This window comes from Rhinatrema bivittatum, chromosome 6 (assembly GCF_901001135.1).
Source record: "Rhinatrema bivittatum chromosome 6, aRhiBiv1.1, whole genome shotgun sequence".
NCBI classification, from domain to species: Eukaryota; Metazoa; Chordata; class Amphibia; order Gymnophiona; family Rhinatrematidae; genus Rhinatrema; species Rhinatrema bivittatum.
The window spans coordinates 14,258,940-14,280,548 of record NC_042620.1 but is presented as its reverse complement, the minus strand read 5'-3'; the positions used below and the strand labels follow the sequence as shown (position 1 = coordinate 14,280,548).

Sequence of the window (21,609 nt, the reverse complement as noted above, 5' to 3'; positions counted from 1 at the left end):
ATTATGGAGAACGGAGACTCTCTCTCTCTCTCTCGTCTCATGTCCCAACAGATTCTGTGTACACCTAGAAATCTTCTGAAATATATAATCCTCTAGTACGCTGAGGTAGAAACCCGGTCAAGAAATATAATGCCAGTGCAGGAGGAGATAATTTATGTCATAATGGTGCAGGAGCACAAGTCAGAGCCTGCAGGGTTTGAGCTCCCACTACGAGTTGTAAATTTGTAATGTACACCCATCCAAAAAGCACAAGGCTGGGCTCCAAAGGTTTACATGGCAAAGAAGGAAAGAGCTGCTCCTCACAGAACAATTTATAACAGTGCCTGACAAGGCTGCCGTCTGCTAAGACCACCTGATCTGCACCATTAGGGTATGCCAGGACCTGCTCCCGTGCTCTGCAAATGCTACAGTACTTCCTGTCGTCAAAGGGGCTGGCAGGCCATGCCCTGTGCACTCCTCTCTGCTATGTCATGCTGTACTACACCAATACTTGACAAATGCCACTGTTGTGTCCGTCGGTTCCCGATGCCCTCTCTCCACCCTCCTCACCTCTTTGGCGCCTCCCTCTTCGCCCGCGGGAGGATTGGCTGCCATGGCGTTCCTCTGCCAAGGTCCTCCGGCGTTCCCGGACCGGCTCCACGCTGCTAACCGCCATGTTTCCTGCAGGCCTAGGGGCGTGCCCGACTGAAGTACCGGCGATGGCGCGAACCTCAGGGGCGTTCCCCAAAGATGACGTCACCCGCGTCGGATATTTAAGGTCTTAGAATTTGCTAAGACATCGAGTTAGCAAGGATAAGGAATGACAATGGATTTGGATTCGTTCTGTCTAAGCTACTCTGCCTCCTTGGACTAACCAGGGGTACCCACTCCTCGGGGGCCTCGCTCTCTCTCTTACTTTGTAGATTGCAGTCTGGAACCAGGTACTCGCTCCTCGAGGGCCCTTGTTCCCGGACTTCTTCGAATTCACTTCTGCCTGGAAGTCAGCACTGCCTACTAAATCTGTGAGTTACCATCGCTCTCTCGGAGCTTTCCCTGGAACCAGGTACTCACTCCTCGAGGGCCTATACATTCCAGCTCCTGGGCTGGAATGTATAGGCCCTCACATTGTGTGAGTGCTACCATCAGGTTCAGTACATGAACTCTGCTTACCCTGTCTACTCACTATATTTCAGTTTCTCTACAGCTCAGCCTCCAAGGATCGCTGTTCCAATATCTGAGTGACTACAGCCCAGTCGGGCATTCCAGCTCACTACTGCCACCTCTGGTGGTTCCATATACTGTCTAATAAAAGAACTAGTGTGTGTCTGTCTCCATACTCTGAGCCTGACCGGTGGTCCCTCTCGGGGTCTTCCGCAGGGGCGTGGTCATCTGCCACTGGTCCAAGGATCCACCTACAACTTTCCTAAATACTACAGATTGCTAACTCATATCTGATTGCTCTTCCCATCAGATAGTGGTTTCATTACAGATTGCTAACTCCTCACGGAGATCATTACAGCCACCTCCTCTGTCCTAATGTACATCAGTGCCACCTTCCTTGGGGGGCATAAATTCCTGTTTAGTGAGAATAAAATTAACATAGCAAAATGCCATGTCTGTAGGGGGCCCTGCCCTGCAATGGGGGAAGAACTTGGTGGTGGTGAAGTGCTCAGTGACTCAAGGACCTGGTTTCAAAGGGCAAGCAAGTCTGTCCTCTGTGTGCCCACATTGTCCAATGTCCTTAACAAAAGCCATCACAGGAACAAGAGTTCAGTGCTTCCTACACTCTTTTTAGATAAAAGTCCTAGCAGCATAAACGCCCTGCAGTAAACTATACTCTGCAATCTTTATGAATAGGAATGCCATCTGTGACAGGAACAGTATAGCAGTTGGTATACACTACCACCCTCCTGGCCAAGATGAAGAAACAGGCTGTGAAACACTAACGAAATTAGAAAGGCAAATAAAATTGTCAGCACAGTAATAATTAGAGGTTTCAATCACTCCAGTGTTGATTGGATGAATGTCTCATCAGGACATGCTAGGGAGGTAAAGATTTTAGATGCTATCAATGACTGCTTCATGGAGCAGCTGGAACTGGGACCAACAAGAGGGGCAAGTACTTTAGATTTAGTCCTCAGTGGAATATGATCCTGGTGCAAGGGGTAAGAGTGATAGGGCTGTTTGGTATTAATAATCATAACCATCAGATCTGATATACTCACCGGAGAGAGAATATTAAATAAAATTACTGCAGAAGCATTTAGTTTTAAAAGGTGATACTACAAAAAATAAGGAAAGGGGTTAGAAAAATCTAAAAGGAGCAGTTGCCAGGGTTAAAAGTTTGAACAAGGCATGGGAATTATTTTAAAATGCCATCTTGGCAGCCCAAATAAAATATATTGCATGCATTAAAAAATGTTGATGGAAGACCAAAAGATAGCCAGTATGGTTTAATGGTGAAGTGAAGGAGGCAATTAAAGCCAAAAGGATGTTTTTCAGAAAATGGAAAGCAGCTCTAAATGGGAAAAACAGGAAAGAGGATAAACACTGGCAAGTTAGATGTAAAATATTAATAAAGTAAGCCAAGAGAGAATTTGAGAAAAAGTTTGGCAAAAACTAATCAGACAGGCACACGCACAGTCTGACCATGTAATACTCTCAATCTTGCACGAACAAAGGCATGGTAGTGAGATGTATATGTTGCAGTTTTTGGGGAGGATGGGTAGTTTTGTAGATTTTATTGTAATAGGTGGGTAAAGTTCGTAATAATTTTTATGTATTTGGTAATTGATTGTAATGCAAATTACATTGGGTCTTATCTGATAAATTGAAATCCATAAGTCAAATAAAACATAAAACCTTTTTCAATTACATCAGAAGCAAACAGCATATCAGGGAGTCAGTTGGACCACTAGATGACAAATGAGTAACAAGGGGGCTGACAAACTATGTGGTATCAATCAGCAGGACCAGATGGTCTTCATCCCAGAATTATGGAAGAACTCAAATGTGAAACTGCAGCCTCAGTACCTGAAGAGCGGACTGCAGCCCTGAAGGACCAGCTCTAGGGACATCTGCACTAAGGGAATTATCTTGGGCTCACGCGGCCCTTATAATCACAAAGCTCCTGCAGTTCTCTGATCCGGGGGGGGGGGGGGGGGGGGGGGGGGGGGGGGTGTCACCTACTGGCTCCAGTTCTGGTTTTACCCTCACTGCATGCAGGGAGCTGTAGTCCTGCTTTTCTGTGCAAGGTCAGACCCATAAATGCTTTGAAGCAAAGCGGTAAAACCTACCCTTTGCAACTTTCACTAGTTATAGTGGAGATGTTTGGCTATTTACAGTGGTGATACCACCCAAGAGTAACATATATAGGAAAGGAATTTACTTCTCATGGGTAATCAGCTCTTACCTTACAGTCCGAGGAGATTGTAAAAACTCAGATATAGAAATGGACACAGAAAGTGAGAGAGAGATTTGGAAGCATCCTGACGAGTCGCCCAAGTCCATCACTCCCGTTCCCATCCCAAGGCTGCCACGAGCTACTCGGAAATGGGCTCAGGGCAATAATCCCTGCCCCGGCCTCACTTTTAGTGAAGAAAACCATGCAGGCTCTGAGGCAGCGTGGGGACCGCCTCGCCCGGGCTCGCTGCACGCACGCTGGATGCCCGCTCCCCCTCTTCCTGGGGGAAATCAGACCTGCACGCACGCGGCGGGGTAAAGCCAGGGCAAACCCCTGACTGGGGCTGACCCGAGGCAAGGTAGGGGCAGTCCTTAGCCCCGTGTGCAATCCTGGGGATGACTTCAGGGTGGCTCCACAAAATGCACGACAGGGAGGTACATTTGGGGCGCTCTGCCCTTTCCTGGCATCGGCTCAATAACCAAGGAAATGATAAGGGTACAAAGGATCCGGCGCTGTTCTTCTGACAGGCTGCTCTCTTTTACTAACTTGGACTATTTTAACGGTTCTTTGCAGCCAAGGTTTACTGTAAGTGCAGTCAGCGTGGGTAGGGCCCTGCCGCTCCTCAGCCAGTCAAACATGTAATGTTTCGCACAAAGCAAACAAGTTGACAAAAAGTTTTCAACACTGCCTATATTACAAGGGTGGGACTGGGCAGGACATCAAAGCCCGACGCCTGGAAAACAGGGTGAGCTGTTCCCATAAGGTGCAGCCCATCCCCCTTTCACTGGCACTGCTGGCTCCAGGTTTCACATCACTTCACTTCACTACAGGGCAGGAGATGCTGAACTTCATTTCCAGTGCAATCCTGGTCACTCTTTCTAATGAAGGGATTGTCTGGGATCAGCTCCGACCAGGGCTGCGACTGCCACTAAAATAAAGATCACTGCTGGTGGGGGAGGGAATGGTGGATCACTACAGCGTGGAGGTGGAGGGCACAGGGATACAGAGCCTGTCACCTCTAGGACTGGAGGGCTCAGGGGATGGGCGCAGGGATACAGAGCCTGTCACCTCTAGGACTGGAGGGATCAGGGGATGGGTGCAGGGATACAGAGCCTGTCACCTCTAGGACTGGAGGGCTCAGGGGATGGGTGCAGGGATACAGAACCTGTCACCTCTAGGACTGGAGGTATCAGGGGATGGGCGCAGGGATACAGAGCCTGTCACCTCTAGGACTGGAGGGATCAGGGGATGGGCACAGGGATACAGAGCCTGTCACCTCTAGGACTGGAGGGATCAGGGGATGGGTGCAGGGATACAGAACCTGTCACCTCTAGGACTGGAGGGATCAGAGGATGGGCGCAGGGATACAGAGCCCGTCACCTCTAGGACTGGAGGGCTCAGAGGATGGGCGCAGGGATACAGAGCCTGTCACCTCTAGGACTGGAGGGATCAGAGGATGGGCGCAGGGATACAGAACCTGTCACCTCTAGGACTGGAGGGCTCAGAGGATGGGCGCAGGGATACAGAGCCTGTCACCTCTAGGACTGGAGGGATCAGAGGATGGGCGCAGGGATACAGAACCTGTCACCTCTAGGACTGGAGGGATCAGGGGATGGGCACAGGGATACAGAGCCTGTCACCTCTAGGACTGGAGGGATCAGGGGATGGGTGCAGGGATACAGAACCTGTCACCTCTAGGACTGGAGGGATCAGAGGATGGGCGCAGGGATACAGAGCCCGTCACCTCTAGGACTGGAGGGATCAGGGGATGGGTGCAGGGATACAGAGCCTGTCACCTCTAGGACTGGAGGGATCAGGGGATGAGCACAGGGATACAGAGCCTGTCACCTCTAGGACTGGAGGGATCAGGGGATGGGAGCAGGGATACAGAGCCTGTCACCTCTAGGACTGGAGGGATCAGGGGATGAGCACAGGGATACAGAGCCTGTCACCTCTAGGACTGGAGGGCTCAGAGGATGGGCGCAGGGATACAGAGCCCGTCACCTCTAGGACTGGAGGGATCAGAGGATGGGCGCAGGGATACAGAGCCCGTCACCTCTAGGACTGGAGGGATCAGGGGATGGGCGCAGGGATACAGAGCCCGTCACCTCTAGGACTGGAGGGCTCAGGGGATGGGCGCAGGGATACAGAGCCCGTCACCTCTAGGACTGGAGGGATCAGGGGATGGGAGCAGGGATACAGAGCCTGTCACCTCTAGGACTGGAGGGATCAGGGGATGGGCACAGAGATACAGAGCCCATCACCTCTAGGACTGGAGGGATCAGGGGATGGGAGCAGGGATACAGAGCCTGTCACCTCTAGGACTGGAGGGATCAGGGGATGGGCGCAGGGATACAGAGCCCATCACCTCTAGGACTGGAGGAATCAGGGGATGGGAGCAGGGATACAGAGCCTGTCACCTCTAGGACTGGAGGGATCAGGGGATGGGCGCAGGGATACAGAGCCTGTCACCTCTAGGACTGGAGGGATCAGGGGATGGGCGCAGGGATACAGAGCCTGTCACCTCTAGGACTGGAGGGATGAGGGGATGGGCACAGGGATACAGAGCCCGTCACCTCTAGGACTGGAGGGCTCAGGGGATGGGCGCAGGGATACAGAGCCCGTCACCTCTAGGACTGGAGGGATCAGGGGATGGGCGCAGGGATACAGAGCCCATCACCTCTAGGACTGGAGGGATCAGGGGATGGGAGCAGGGATACAGAGCCTGTCACCTCTAGGACTGGAGGGATCAGGGGATGGGCACAGGGATACAGAACCTGTCACCTCTAGGACTGGAGGGAGCAGGGGATGGGAGCAGGGATACAGAGCCTGTCACCTCTAGGACTGGAGGGATCAGGGGATGGGAGCAGGGATACAGAGCCTGTCACCTCTAGGACTGGAGGGATCAGGGGATGGGAGCAGGGATACAGAGCCTGTCACCTCTAGGACTGGAGGGATCAGGGGATGGGAGCAGGGATACAGAGCCTGTCACCTCTAGGACTGGAGGGATCAGGGGATGGGCACAGGGATACAGAGCCTGTCACCTCTAGGACCAGGGCCGGTGCAAGGGGATTTGGCGCCCTAGGCGAGCCTTCTTCCTTGCGCCCCCCCCCCGGTCTCGGCCCCGACTCCTACCTCATTCTCAATCACGCCCGCTGACTGGGGTTTTCTGGGTCGCGAGCAGATTGGGCACTGCTTGCGGCCCGCCAAATCTCCACTCCTCTTTGCCACCACTTGCGGCCCCATATGGCTCGCACCCAGTGGCGCACCAAGGGTCTCCGGCGCCCAGGGGCCAATGCATTTGTGTGCCACAGAAAATCAGTGGCATCTCTAGACAGAAGAATTTGTTTTGGGTGGGGGGGGGGGAGCCAAAATGACATTTCTTCATCACACCCACCTCTATAGCATGGATCCTGCTTTAAAATTGGTTATAAAAAAAAGTGTTGTTAAAAAAAGTCCAAAGGGTCCTCTGCATTATTTTAAAAAGCTGGCCAGTTTCACACTTCTAGTAAAACTACTATAAAATTATTTGATAGCCTCATTCAACTAATTCTATATGGATTATGAGAGTGAAGTCTGGAATATATAGGAAGGGACAGAATGTCAATACAAATCCTGCACCTCCAGTTCTGTATCTCTGTGCATCCACTGAAATTCCCCCAAACAATGGAGCTTGGATGTTTCCCTTACAGCTCATCATACTAAAAGATATTTTCAAATTCTGGTGTCACCTCACAGTAACAGCAGCACAAACACCTTCCACTGCCAGACACATTGTGAACTAACATAAAGCACCGCAAAAGAGACACCCAAAATCTATACTGCAATCCCATCATAACATAACAGTAATAACACCAAGGACTCAAACAACAATAACCCTACCTGTGAATAAGCAAGGATAAATATTACACTGGGTCCTAGAATACCAATACACCACCTACTGAGGAAACAAAACAAACCCAATTGCTATAGATCCCTATGCTAGCAGAATCTCTCATCATGGTCACACACACAGAGCAGAGACAGACCTTCACCAAATACAGAATACAAAATAAAGGAGCACAAATTAGAAAAAACTGAAATGGAAACCCCAAGAAGCCAGACTCTGTGTATTAGCAATGGAAAAACAGAACAACCATTCCTCATAAAACAAATAAAATCAAGAAACAAAGCATCAGTTATAATAGTAAAACCATACTAATAAAATATTTTAAAACTACTGATAAATAGAATTTCTATTCATTAAAATCATATACATTTTTTACAATTTCCCAAACACCAATAAAATATTTCAAAACAGTACATATATCAAATAACACACAATAATTAAAACTAATAAGGATTTTAAAAAGCCCCTGCTGTCCATACATGGGAGCTCTTGATTTCCAGTCACCCTGATATTGTCGAGGATTAGGAGGTTATCCTCTCTCTCTCACACATACTCACATGTCCATTCTCTCTCACACATACACTGTCACATACATACACATTCATGCTCTTATACCCAACCATAACCTCTCGCTCTCACAGACACTGACACACTCTCAGGGTGTAAGACACTCTCTTCCCCCCCCCCCCCACTCACACACACTCTTACTCCCCTGGATTTTCTCATACACACTCATGCTCTCACTGGCTCCCTCACATACACACAAACACACACTCCCAGGCAAGCTCCCACTCGTTCTCACACAGACACACACACACAGGCAAGCTCCTAGTCATTCTCACACTGAACCCCAGGCAGGCTCCCATTCATTTTCACACCATTCCCTCTCCATCCCCCAGGCATGCACACATTCATTCTCACACACACAGACCCCCAGGCAGGCACCAATTTATTCTCACACACACACATACACCACAAACAGGCAGGCACATATTCTCACACATACAAACCCCAGGAAGACACCCATACATTCTCATACACAGACACACCCTCAGGCAGGCACCCATGCATTCACACACATACACCGCCAGGCAGACTCCCATTCATACACATGCACACACTAAAGGCAGAGACCCCCTCTCTTTCTTTTGCCAGCAACCTCAGAGCCTCTCTCATCCCTCTGCTGCCACTGTCACTGCTGCCGCGTGGCTATTGCGGAGGTGCTGATTGCTGCTATTGGCACTGAAGCCCATTCTGCTGCCTCCTCTGTGCAGGCCCCATGGGCTTCCAGTTCCTCTATGCTGATCTCGTACATTGTGAGATCCGCATAGAGAAAGTGCTACTCTTGCACATTCCCAAAGATTACATGTTCCAATCAGTAAAAAGTAATTTATTTCTTTTTACATTTGCTGTCTGATCTTAGTTTTCTAATCGGTTGGTCACAGGCTTTTTTTTTCCACCTTCCCTTTCTTATTTTTTTGCCAATTCCTTTTATAACATATTTCTTTTCTCTCCATCTGTCTGCTTCCCTCAAACACACGGTCAGGTTCTCATTCTCACATGCTTTCTCTCTCTCACATACACAGGCATTCTCACATGCTGTCCCTCATACAATTATTTATACACAGTCTCTCTCTTGCACATCCTGTCTAACTCTCACTCCCACATGCTGTCTTACTCAAGCACAGGTTCTCACTGTCACATGCTCTCTCTCATACAATCATTCCTACACACAGGCTCTCACTGTCACATGCTGACTCACACACACACACAGGCTCTCTCTCACTCCCACATGCTGTCTTGCTCAAGCACAGGCTCTCACTATCACATGCTGTCTCTCACACACACAGAGGCTCTCCCATGCTGTCTCTGCAAACATTCAGGTCTTCACTCACACCCACACACACAGTCTCTCAACTCATCTCATACACGCACACATACACACTGTACAAACCCTCAGTCTCTCTCTCACCTCTGGGTCTCCTCTTCATGGGCCACTGCAGGATGGGCTCTGCAGCGGCCCCGGTCTTCTCGAGCCGCGCTGATCCTCTTCTGCACGCGGCTGATGCTCCTCCTCTTTCCTGCCCGCGCGGCTCCGGCAACATTTTTCTTCCGGGGCCGCGCGGGCAGGAAGGAGGAGAAGTTCCTGCATTGGCTGATGCTCCTCCTCTTTCCTGCCCGCGCGGCTCCGGCAACATTTTTCTTCCGGGGCCGCGCGGGCAGGAAGGAGGATAAGTTCCTGCATTGGCTGATGCTCCTCCTCTTTCCTGCCCGCGCGGCCCCGGCAACATTTTTCTTCCGGGGCCGCGCGGGCAGGAAGGAGGAGGAGGAGCACCAGCATGTTTAGACGCGACTGTACCACGGTCCTGCCAATCTTCTTGCTGTGTGTATCCGGCACACAGCATAGCAGTAGTTCACCGCTCAGCCGCCATTGGGATGACGTCCACCGGCGGCCATTGGCCATCAGCGGCTCGGCGCCCCCTAATGCTCAGCGCCCTAGGCGATCGCCTAGTTCGCCTAGTGCTTCCGCCGGCCCTGTCTAGGACTGGAGGGATCAGGGGATGGGAGCAGGGATACAGAGCCTGTCACCTCTAGGACTGGAGGGAGCAGGGGATGGGAGCAGGGATACAGAGCCTGTCACCTCTAGGACTGGAGGGATCAGGGGATGGGAGCAGGGATACAGAGCCTGTCACCTCTAGGACTGGAGGGATCAGGGGATGGGCGCAGGGATACAGAGCCTGTCACCTCTAGGACTGGAGGGCTCAGGGGATGGGAGCAGGAATACAGAGCCCGTCACCTCTAGGACTGGAGGGATCAGGGGATGGGAGCAGGAATACAGAGCCCGTCACCTCTAGGACTGGAGGGATCAGGGGATGGGCGCAGGGATACAGAGCCTGTCACCTCTAGGACTGGAGGGATCAGGGGATGGGCGCAGGGATACAGAGCCTGTCACCTCTAGGACTGGAGGGCACAGGGAATGGGCACAGGGATACAGAGCCTGTCACCTCTAGGACTGGAGGGCACAGGGGATGGGCACAGGGATACAGAGCCTGTCACCTCTAGGACTGGAGGGCACAGGGGATGGGCACAGGGATACAGAGCCTGTCACCTCTAGGACTGGAGGGCTCAGGGGATGGGAGCAGGAATACAGAGCCTGTCACCTCTAGGACTGGAGGGATCAGGGGATAGTTGCAGGGATACAGAGCCTGTCACCTCTAGGACTGGAGGGATCAGGGGATGGGAGCAGGGATACAGAGCCTGTCACCTCTAGGACTGGAGGGATCAGGGGATGGGAGCAGGGATACAGAGCCTGTCACCTCTAGGACTGGAGGGCACAGGGGATGGGCACAGAGATACAGAGCCTGTCAGCTCTAGGACTGGAGGGCTCAGGGGATGGGCACAGGGATACAGAGCCTGTCACCTCTAGGACTGGAGGGCTCAGGGGATGGGAGCAGGGATACAGAGCCTGTCACCTCTAGGACTGGAGGGATCAGGGGATGGGAGCAGGGATACAGAGCCTGTCACCTCTAGGACTGGAGGGATCAGGGGATGGGCACAGGGATACAGAGCCTGTCACCTCTAGGACTGGAGGGCACAGGGGATGGGCACAGGGATACAGAGCCTGTCACCTCTAGGACTGGAGGGCTCAGGGGATGGGAGCAGGAATACAGAGCCTGTCACCTCTAGGACTGGAGGGCTCAGGGGATGGGAGCAGGAATACAGAGCCTGTCACCTCTAGGACTGGAGGGATCAGGGGATAGTTGCAGGGATACAGAGCCTGTCACCTCTAGGACTGGAGGGATCAGGGGATGGGAGCAGGGATACAGAGCCTGTCACCTCTAGGACTGGAGGGCACAGGGGATGGGCACAGAGATACAGAGCCTGTCAGCTCTAGGACTGGAGGGCTCAGGGGATGGGCACAGGGATACAGAGCCTGTCACCTCTAGGACTGGAGGGCTCAGGGGATGGGAGCAGGGATACAGAGCCTGTCACCTCCAGCACTGAGGGATCAGGGGATGGGCACAGGGATACAGAGCCTGTCACCTCTAGGACTGGAGGGCTCAGGGGATGGGAGCAGGGATACAGAGCCTGTCACCTCTAGGACTGGAGGGATCAGGGGATGGTCGCAGGGATACAGAGCCTGTCACCTCTAGGACTGGAGGGATCAGGGGATGGATAAGGGATACAGAGCCTGTCACCTCTAGGACTGGAGGGATCAGGGGATGGGAGCAGGGATACAGAGCCTGTCACCTCTAGGACTGGAGGGCACAGGGGATGGGCACAGAGATACAGAGCCTGTCACCTCTAGGACTGGAGGCCACAGACAGAACCCATATTCTCTGAGCTTGGCTGTCTACAGGGATTCCAAGAGTTACTATCTTAGTAAAAACAATTTTTAAGAATGCAGTCTAAAAGGTGTCTTTACAGGGCTTGAGAGGAGCATGAGGTATGATTTTGTCTATTAGTTCATAGCCTATTGATCAGTGTTAGTAAAATGCAGTGAAACCTAACTTCAGTCTTACATTTCTGACCCTCAATCACTGTAGCCCTTCAAAAAGGCAGTTTTTATTCAGAATCTTTATTAGCAATTTTGCCTTAAAACTCTGTGTTAGGCGATGCACCTTTCTGCTGTCGTGTTATCTTTCTTTTGTTACCCGTATTGTATCCGTTTCTAAATAAACGCTCTGGTAATGCAAGAAGAGAAAGGCAGTGCAGGACTGCAGCAAATGGGCCAAGGGAAGGAGAGGTGAGAGGGAGGGAAGGCTCACGCAGAGAAGAGGAGGACGGGAGTGGGAGGCCCGACAGATTGCAGAGCAGTAAGAAGAGAGGCCCGGGTCACCAGAAGAGATCCCAGAAAGCAGTGCTGGGAGAAGGTTGCTCCTCTAAGCATTTGTTGGCGTAAAGTCTCATGGCTGTACCGTGCAAGAGACGGAGAGTCGGGCCCTGAGAAGCGCAGACGTTGCCGGACGGTGCTTGGCTGACTGGAGGATCAGATGGTACTAAACTGGTGTCCCCCACGGTCGCAAAGCAGGGGAAACCGTTGTAGTGACTCCGGCCCCGACTGCTCTCTGCAGAGGTTCCCGTCCTTTGCGCTGGTTTGGTTTCTGTCTCCTGGGATCATTATTAGCGCCGGGTCTGAGCCTGACGCAGCCACGCGTGCTGCTCCCAGGGCTGCTTAGACAGCCGAGCACTAGTACTTCTTTCACACGCACTTCTGTGCTTCCACTGATCACACGCCAGGCACCCGAAGGCTTCCATTTCAATGTAGGAGAGAGAAAGATAAGACAAACGCTATCTGTACAGCAGCCGCCGTGAAGCTCTGCTTCTACTAGTACTGCCATTTATCATCTCTAAAGCACTACCAGAAATACCCAGCACTGGATAGATGCACATGTGAGAGAGTCCCTGCTCCATGGAGCTTACAGCGTAGTCACCACAAACATTCATGACAAATACGAGTCTACAGGAAGTGCATTTCTTGTAGAGAACTGGTTAGGACTTAAAAGCAGCCTCAAACGGGTGAGAGTTTGGACTGGTATTGAAGAGGGCCAGAGAAGGAGCGTGACGCCCGGACTCAGGAAGTGTACTGCAAAGGCGCGGCACGGCAAGGTGGCAAGCAGGAAAGGAGATGGGCACGGATCAGAGCGGCGTGCACAAGGAAGGATGCAGAGAACGAGGAAATGAGGAGCTGCAGAGTGAATGCACTCACAGGACTGGGACTGCGTGTGGAAGCAGGCGAGGAGCCCATGCAGAGATCTCAGAAGAGGGCTTACAGAGTCCGTCCTAGTGAGCTTGAAGAAAGATAGGCCGTGCAGACAAATTAAGACTACACTGAAGTGAGGCAGGCCTGGGAGGAGCAAGCTGCAGCAGTGTAAGTGAGAAGAGGTTCCAGGAGTGATCCATTTATTTCCTGATCCCATGTGCCCTGAACATTTCCTTCTTTGCTCAGGCTTTTCTGGCTTGCTGCTGTTTTCCCCGATTTTCCCGTTGGAGTTTCAGTAATGCCCTTTGTGCTAAACTTACTGAGGTCCAGACTCAAGAGCTACTTAGCCAGATAAGCAGGACTTAAGCAGCGGACACTGAATATTCAGCAGCTGCCACTTAGCTGGATAACGTGTGGGCAGACAATGGGCATAATCGGGTGGTGCTACTTAGCCGGATAAGTAGCGATATTCAGACTTAGCAGGTAAGTTGCCCATCTAAGTTAGACCTGTTCAATACAGGTCTAAAAACTCAAGACAGATAAGACTTATCCTGCTAAGTAGCAATTTATCCAGGGATATTCAGCTGCATAGCGGTTGATTGGACAGCTAAGCAATAAACAGAAACAGATAAGACATAATCATAACAGATATTGCAGGTCCAGAGATAGAGAGAGAAGAGAAAGATCAGATATACACAGAAGCCAATGTACCAAACCAAGAAATAGTTGGCAAAGTCTGTTTCGTGTGCTAAACCGAAGTGATTTGTAACTTGTTACATGAATATCGGTATATAAAATTGCTAAATAAATAAACAGCACTGAGAGTTATATGTGCAATAGTTTGCACTATTTGCTGTTTTATCATGACAAACAGACCACCACCTCTTTCTTTAGGTTGGCAAAGTTACATTTTGCAGGTAGTTTTATGGTGGAATTTATTTTTTTTAATTAATAGTTAATGACTGCTGCAATGCTAAATCATGCAAAGCAGCTAATTAACTATTAGTTCCTAGAATATCTAGGTGCAAAATTGGCTTTGCAAAACTTTGTTTGCAAAAAAAAAATAATTAATTAACTGAGGTGTAGCTAAAAATTTTGCAAAAAAATGTCACAGCAAAACTAGCCACTGTTTTACTACCAGGCAGATCTTCATTTATGTAAACACTTTTTTTTTTTATTGAGAACAATTAAAGCAGAAACGGAGAAAACCCTGGCATACATTTGTTTCTTATGCAGCCCAGGCAACAGCACACAGCAGCACTGAACACAATATCAGGACGTTACCCCCCTCTTCCCCACCATCCTAAACTTGCAGATTTATTTATTTATTTTATTTATTTAACAGCTTTTAATATACTGGTGTTCGTGCGAGCACATCACGCCGGTTCACAATAAACTTGAGAAAGGAGGAAATTACAAAAAACAGGGAGTGGGGGATGGAGCAGGAGTGAAAAGGGGGGGGGGGGAGAGATGGAGGACGTGAAAGGAGGAAAAGCCAGCAGCTGAGAAAGGTAGAGGAACGTAGCAGAGTTTACATGAGTCGCTTAATTACAGTAGTTAATGAGGATATATAGATTATATAGAGGATATATATGGAAGCTTAATTACAACAGATATGGCAGGTTATACAGATAACTTATTTAGCATTTAAACAGTTATGGCAGGTTATACAGATAACTTATTTAACATTTAAACAATTAAACATGAGATATTAGCTTATTTACAGCTTATTTACAGCAGTTAGCTTAATTTAATAGGTTGTAAGTTTTAACATTGATGGCGCATCTTGCTAAAACCTGATGAAGAGGAATGAGAAATTGCGAGGCTACAATTATTGAAACACAAGGCCTCAGAGAACAAGGGTCTGCATGGCTCCCCTTCACATATAAATGGAATCCAAAAATCACCCCCCCCCCCCCCCCCCCGGGAAAGGATGAAACTGCAGGATAAACTTTCCACCTGCCAACCAAATAACCGAAGGAGCAAGGAGACTCGGTGGGTCAGGTTCGGTTCGGGCCAGCCATGGCCTTGGACCTAATAAGGCACCTAAGAAGCTTAAAAGTCCGGTCCTGGGGCCCAGCGAAAAGTGCCCCTGCCGGCAGCGGGCTGGCCCCAGAGCCTTATTCCGTAGCCCGGGGCCACTCGGCCAGAGAAGCCCGGATTATTCAGTGCACATCTTATAATGGCACCGAGTGGCTGGGCAGCCGAAAGGTCATCGTGGGTCAGTCCCAGCCCCTAAGCCCGAGGGACTGCTAATGATGGCCCCAGGACCTGTAGCCCCCATTAGGCCACGTTCCTGCTGAGCTGGAAGCTATTCCCCCCCCCCCCCCCCCCCAATTCTTAATCAGAAGCCTCCCGAGACCAATGCACCTCACCCCCCAGCACCGACAAGGGTAACCTGCACCGCATGCATCTACACCTGGGAGGGCAGGGGCAGGGGGCAGGGGCAGGGGGCAGGGGCAACAACACCACGCGGGCTCCTAGTGGGGAGGGGGGAGAGGGATTGCGCATCACCTGCCCCCGGATAGTCACTAACTGCCCCCACCGCAGGGGGCAACAACACCACGCGGGCTCCTAGTGGGGAGGGGGGAGAGGGATTGCGCATCACCTGCCCCCGGATAGTCACTAACTGCCCCCACCGCAGGGGGCAACAACACCACGCGGGCTCCTAGTGGGGAGGGGGGGGAGGGATTGCGCATCACCTGCCCCCGGATAGTCACTAACTGCCCCCACCGCAGGGGGGCAACAACACCACGCGGGCTCCTAGTGGGGAGGGGGGAGAGGGATTGCGCATCCCCTGCCCCCGGATAGTCACTAACTGCCCCCACCGCAGGGGGCAACAACACCACGCGGGCTCCTAGTGGGGAGGGGGGAGAGGGATTGCGCATCACCTGCCCCCGGATAGTCACTAACTGCCCCCACCGCAGGGGCAACAACACCACGCGGGCTCCTAGTGGGGAGGGAGGAGAGGGATTGCACATCACATGTCCCAGACAGGCAGTAACTGCCCCCACCGCAGGGGCAACAATACAGCGCGGACTCCTAGTGGGGAGGGGGGAGAGGGATTGCACATCACATGTCCCAGACAGGCAGTAACTGCCCCCACCGCAGGGGCAACAATACAGCGCGGACTCCTAGTGGGAAGGGGGAGAGGGATTGCACATCACCTGCCCCCGGTGAGTCACTAACTGCCCCCAGCGCGCGGACTCCGGTTGGGGAGGGGGCGGATCGCTCGTCAGCTGCCCCCCCCCCCGGGCTGCGGGGGAAGGGGGGAAGGCGTCCGGCGCGTCTCCTACCGTGGCCAGGAGCTTCCTCTCCTCCGTCGCCTTCTCCTCATCCCTCCGGGGGCCCGGGGGCTCCGGCTGGCAGCAGATCAGGCTAACGGTGCAGCCCATGCGGCATCCGCTCGGACTCAGCCCGGGCGCCGGCTCCCGCCTGCCCCTTTTATTGCCGCCGCCGCCCCTGCTCCTCCTCCTCCCGGTGCAGGAAGTCCGGGCTGCAAGGTGAGCGCCGGCCCGGGACCTCCCTCCCTCCCCTGCCCCGAACCTGCGAGCTGCAGCCTTGGCCCCGGGCAGGTGACCGCGTGGACGTCGCTTTACTCCGCTCCTGTCCTTACAGCGAGGGGGGGTCCCCCTGTGCCTTCAGCAAGCACCGGGGTCCAGCTTTATAGCCGGCGCAGCCACCCCCCCCTGCACGATTTAGTTGGACGGGTCCCAACATCTGACCGTGTAAAACCCTAGGGGGCGGAACCGGATTCAGGAGGAGGGGGGAGTTAGCAGGGCAGGAGCCAGCTCAGGGGGATGATAAGGGGGTGGGCAGGGGTAAGTTAGGCACTGAATGCAGGGCAGGGGAGAGGCTGGGAGACAGAGGGTGCAGCTGGCAGTCCTGTTTCTTTCATGTGGTAGAAGGACAACTTGGCAGTGCTGCTTATATGGAAGGAGGGGTGTGGCAGTCCCCAGTACAGCACCAGCATGGAGATGACTGGGACTGGGTGCCAGGCTGCGCCAGAACAGGAGAGGAGATCGGTCCAGGGTACGGCAGAGGCACAGCAGCTGACTATCAGGTACATGGGGTGGCCTGTACTGTTATCCTCCTCCTGAGAAACACCCTAAGCACCGGGAGGAAGGTGATTGCAAACATCTGGCGCACTAGAGCGGCACTAGAGCGGCACAGAGTGCGATTCTTCCGCTGCCACCTGATGCCTACATGGCATTGGTACCTGTGGAACGGCAAAGTATGTGATGGGGATAACGAAGATGCAGATCGAGTCTCAAGACGGCTAGGGACCGGAGGAGAGAGAGACAGCGAGCGATCAGAAGGAATGGCACGGGAAGGCGAGGGACTACACAGAGATGCAGACAGAAGAGGAACCTGAGAGAGAACCAGACGGACACAGAGCGGCGAGCGACCTGACAGAGATGCAGCAGACGAGGACCGGCCTGGATATAAAGAAAGCAGCGCAGGGGACCCATGTTGGCCCAGAGATCACGTGGACTGCACGAACGGAGAACATGGGTTTGTTGTGTGTGTGTGTGTGTGCACACACGGAAGATTCACGAGGCAGCGGATCAAGTGGACAGCAAAAACGGAGAACATGGGTTTGTTGTGTGTGTTCGTGCACACGCACGGAAGATTCCCGAGGCAGCAGATCAAGTGGACTGCAGGAACGGAGAACATGGGTTTGTTGTGTGTGTTCGTGCACACACACGGAAGATTCCCGAGGCAGCAGATCAAGTGGACTGCAGGAACGGAGAACATGGGTTTGTTGTGTGTGTTCGTGCACACACACGGAAGATTCCCGAGGCAGCGGATCAAGTGGACTGCAGGAACGGAGAACATGGGTTTGTTGTGTGTGTTCGTGCACACACACGGAAGATTCACGAGGCAGCGGATCAAGTGGACAGCAGGAACAGAGAACATGGGTTTGTTGTGTGAGTTCGTGCACACACACGGAAGATTCACGAGGCAGCGGATCAAGTGGACTGCAGGAACGGAGAACATGGGTTTGTTGTGTGTGTTCGTGCACACACACGGAAGATTCACGAGGCAGCGGATCAAGTGGACTGCAGGAACGGAGAACATGGGTTTGTTGTGTGAGTTCGTGCACACACACGGAAGATTCACGAGGCAGCAGATCAAGTGGACTGCAGGAACGGAGAACATGGGTTTGTTGTGTGTGTTCGTGCACACACACGGAAGATTCACGAGGCAGCGGATCAAGTGGACTGCAGGAACGGAGAACATGGGTTTGTTGTGTGTGTTCGTGCACACACACGGAAGATTCACGAGGCAGCGGATCAAGTGGACTGCAGGAACGGAGAACATGGGTTTGTTGTGTGTGTTCGTGCACACACACGGAAGATTCACGAGGCAGCGGATCAAGTGGACAGCAGGAACGGAGAACATGGGTTTGTTGTGTGTGTTCGTGCACACACACGGAAGATTCACGAGGCAGCGGATCAAGTGGACAGCAGGAACGGAGAACATGGGTTTGTTGTGTGTGTTCGTGCACACACACGGAAGATTCATGAGGCAGCGGATCAAGTGGACTGCAGGAACGGAGAACATGGGTTTGTTGTGTGTGTTCGTGCACACACACGGAAGATTCACGAGGCAGCGGATCAAGTGGACTGCAGGAACGGAGAACATGGGTTTGTTGTGTGTGTTCGTGCACACACACGGAAGATTCACGAGGCAGCGGATCAAGTGGACAGCAGGAACGGAGAACATGGGTTTGTTGTGTGTGTTCGTGCACACACACGGAAGATTCCCGAGGCAGCGGATCAAGTGGACTGCAGGAACGAAGAACATGGGTTTGTTGTGTGTGTTCGTGCACACACACGGAAGATTCACGAGGCAGCGGATCAAGTGGACTGCAGGAACGGAGAACATGGGTTTGTTGTGTTCGTGCACACACACGGAAGATTCCCGAGGCAGCAGATCAAGTGGACTGCAGGAACGGAGAACATGGGTTTGTTGTGTGTGTTCGTGCACACGCACGGAAGATTCCCGAGGCAGCGGATCAAGTGGACTGCAGGAACGGAGAACATGGGTTTGTTGTGTGTGTTCGTGCACACGCACGGAAGATTCCCGAGGCAGCGGATCAAGTGGACTGCAGGAACGGAGAACATGGGTTTGTTGTGTGTGTTCGTGCACACGCACGGAAGATTCACGAGGCAGCGGATCAAGTGGACTGCAGGAACGGAGAACATGGGTTTGTTGTGTGTGTTCGTGCACACGCACGGAAGATTCACGAGGCAGCGGATCAAGTGGACTGCAGGAACGGAGAACATGGGTTTGTTGTGTGTGTTCGTGCTCACACACGGAAGATTCACGAGGCAGCGGATCAAGTGGACTGCAGGAACGGAGAACATGGGTTTGTTGTGTGTGTTCGTGCACACACACGGAAGATTCACGAGGCAGCGGATCAAGTGGACTGCAGGAACGGAGAACACGGGTTTGTTGTGTTCGTGCACACACACGGAAGATTCACGAGGCAGCGGATCAAGTGGACTGCACGAACGGAGAACATGGGTTTGTTGTGTGTGTGTTTGTGCACACACACACATAGGCTGGAGGGAGGGGTGAGAAAGGGATACTTCTAAGATGATTGTCCTCTTTTGAAAGAAAAATGCTGTAAGAACCATATTCAGGCCCCAGTGCCACCGGGTGTGCAAACCATGCAACTGCACATAGTGGCACACCAGGGGGTGTCACTGGAGGACCTGATCCCACCAGCGGTGGAAGAAGCAGGAGGCCAGAGCAGACGGCAAAGCCCATCCTGCAGCTCCTCCTCATGCCCGAGATGAGAATACAGAAAGTGCTAGCACTGCGAGTGTTGAATTACCGCGGGGCCAGCATGCAGGAGGAGCTGCAGGATGGCTGCTTTCCCCAAAGAAGAATGTACAGGGTGGCAGCAGCAGCAGCAGAGGAGGAATGACCCATTGACCCTGACTGCCTGGTTTGCATGTGTGTGCGTGATGCTGCCTGTGATGGGTGTGTATGTGTGCGTGTGTGTATTTTTTTATTTATTTAAGTTTTTTATATACCAACATTCAAGACAATAGTCCCATCATGCTGGTTCACATGAAACAGGAGTGCAAAATAAGCTTAAACTTGAACAATTGTGCGGAAAAAGCAGTTACATGTAACAGGGGAAATTGAACTTGGAGTAAGAAGGAAAAAAGGAAAAGGAAAACCAGATAATTACTTATAATTACATTGTAAGAGGTAGCTAATAGTGATATTGATGGTGATGTGTGTTGATTGTTATGAGTTAAATAAAATTGGAGTTATGGAAAAGCCTGCATGAACAGCCAGGTCTTGAGTCTTTTCTTGAAGGTTGTGTGTGTGTGTGTATGTGTGCGCGCGCATATGTGTGTGTGTATGTGTGTGTGTGTGTGTGCGCGCGCGCGTATGTGTGTGTGCGTGTGTGTGTGTGTGTGTATGTGTGTGTGTGTGTGTGCATTTGTGAATGGAAGACTGCCTGGGATGCATGCGTGGATGATAATGGGAGCCTGCCTGGAACAGTTGTATGTATCTTTTTATGTGAATGGGAGCCTGCCTGGGATGGGTGTGTGTCTCTTTTTATGTGAATTGGGAGTCTGATTGGGATGGATGGGTGGGGGTGTGTGTGTAAATGAGAGCCTGCCTGGGATGGCGATGTGTGTGCATGTGTGCACATGCATGCATGGGAGCCTTCCCAGGATAGGCAGGTGGTGAGTGTGTGAGAATGGGAGCCTGCCTGGAGTGTGTGGGTGTGAATGGGAGCTTGTCTGAGTTGTGTGTGAGAGAGAGAATGGGAGCTGCCTGGGTTTTGTGCGTGTGTGTGAGAGAGAGGGAGAATGGATGCTGCGTGTGGATTCCAACTTGCCAGCAGCTGAAATGAAGAGGAGGGCCCAGGGCTTCTGGCAGATCCCAACTAAAGAAGAGCTGGAGATGCCTGGGGGGTTGTCTGAGAGGGAGCGTATGTATGTATGAGCTTGTGTGTGTATAAGATGAGTGCTGAAATAAGATAAGTGCTGAAAACTGGAAGGAAGCCGCCTGCACGCTTCCTTCCAGTTTTCAGCACTCATCTAATTTCATCCAACATTTATCAGACTAGCCTCCTGCATTCAACTAACTTCGTCCAGCAATCATCCCTCCAGCTTCCACCACTCATCTAACTTCATCCAGCTCCATCCAGCTTTCATCAGACCCGCATTCATCTAACTTCCTTCAGCACACATCCTACCAGCCTCCTGCTCTCAACCGACCAACTTCTAACTATCATCCTTCCAGTCTCCAACTACCATCCAACATCATCCAGCACTCATCCTTCCAGCCTCCTACACACATCCAACTAGACTCAACCACCCTTCTAACTTTCATCCAACATTCACACCAAGAAATTGAGAATTATCATTCTAACAACCCAGCTCACCAGTTACACTAAGCCATAATGCCTCTTGCTCTCCCAATACCTATCCTCCAGCATAGGACCATCTTCACAGGAACCCCTGCCTTGATTTCACGTCCTCCCACCTACAAATCCCTCATTCCTATCATGATTTCCCCTATCACACAAATGCTAGGCCTAGCCCTTTTCTCCCTGATTCTTTTCAACGCCCAATCTCTCACCAAAAAAACACTAAT

General features: G+C 51.9%; 1 protein-coding gene across 1 annotated transcript in view; it reads right to left on the bottom strand.

Annotated features, from left to right (window-relative positions):
* TNS1 (tensin 1) overlaps positions 1-16,498 on the bottom strand; it is a gene marked incomplete in the record, with an annotated part of 1,098,810 nt that extends 1,082,312 nt beyond the window's left edge. Inside the window, 1 exon segment of the mRNA XM_029605104.1 lies at positions 16,272-16,498. Within this exon segment, the coding sequence (XP_029460964.1) occupies positions 16,272-16,370 (99 nt within the window).
* Positions 16,499-21,609: the final 5,111 nt, after the last annotated feature.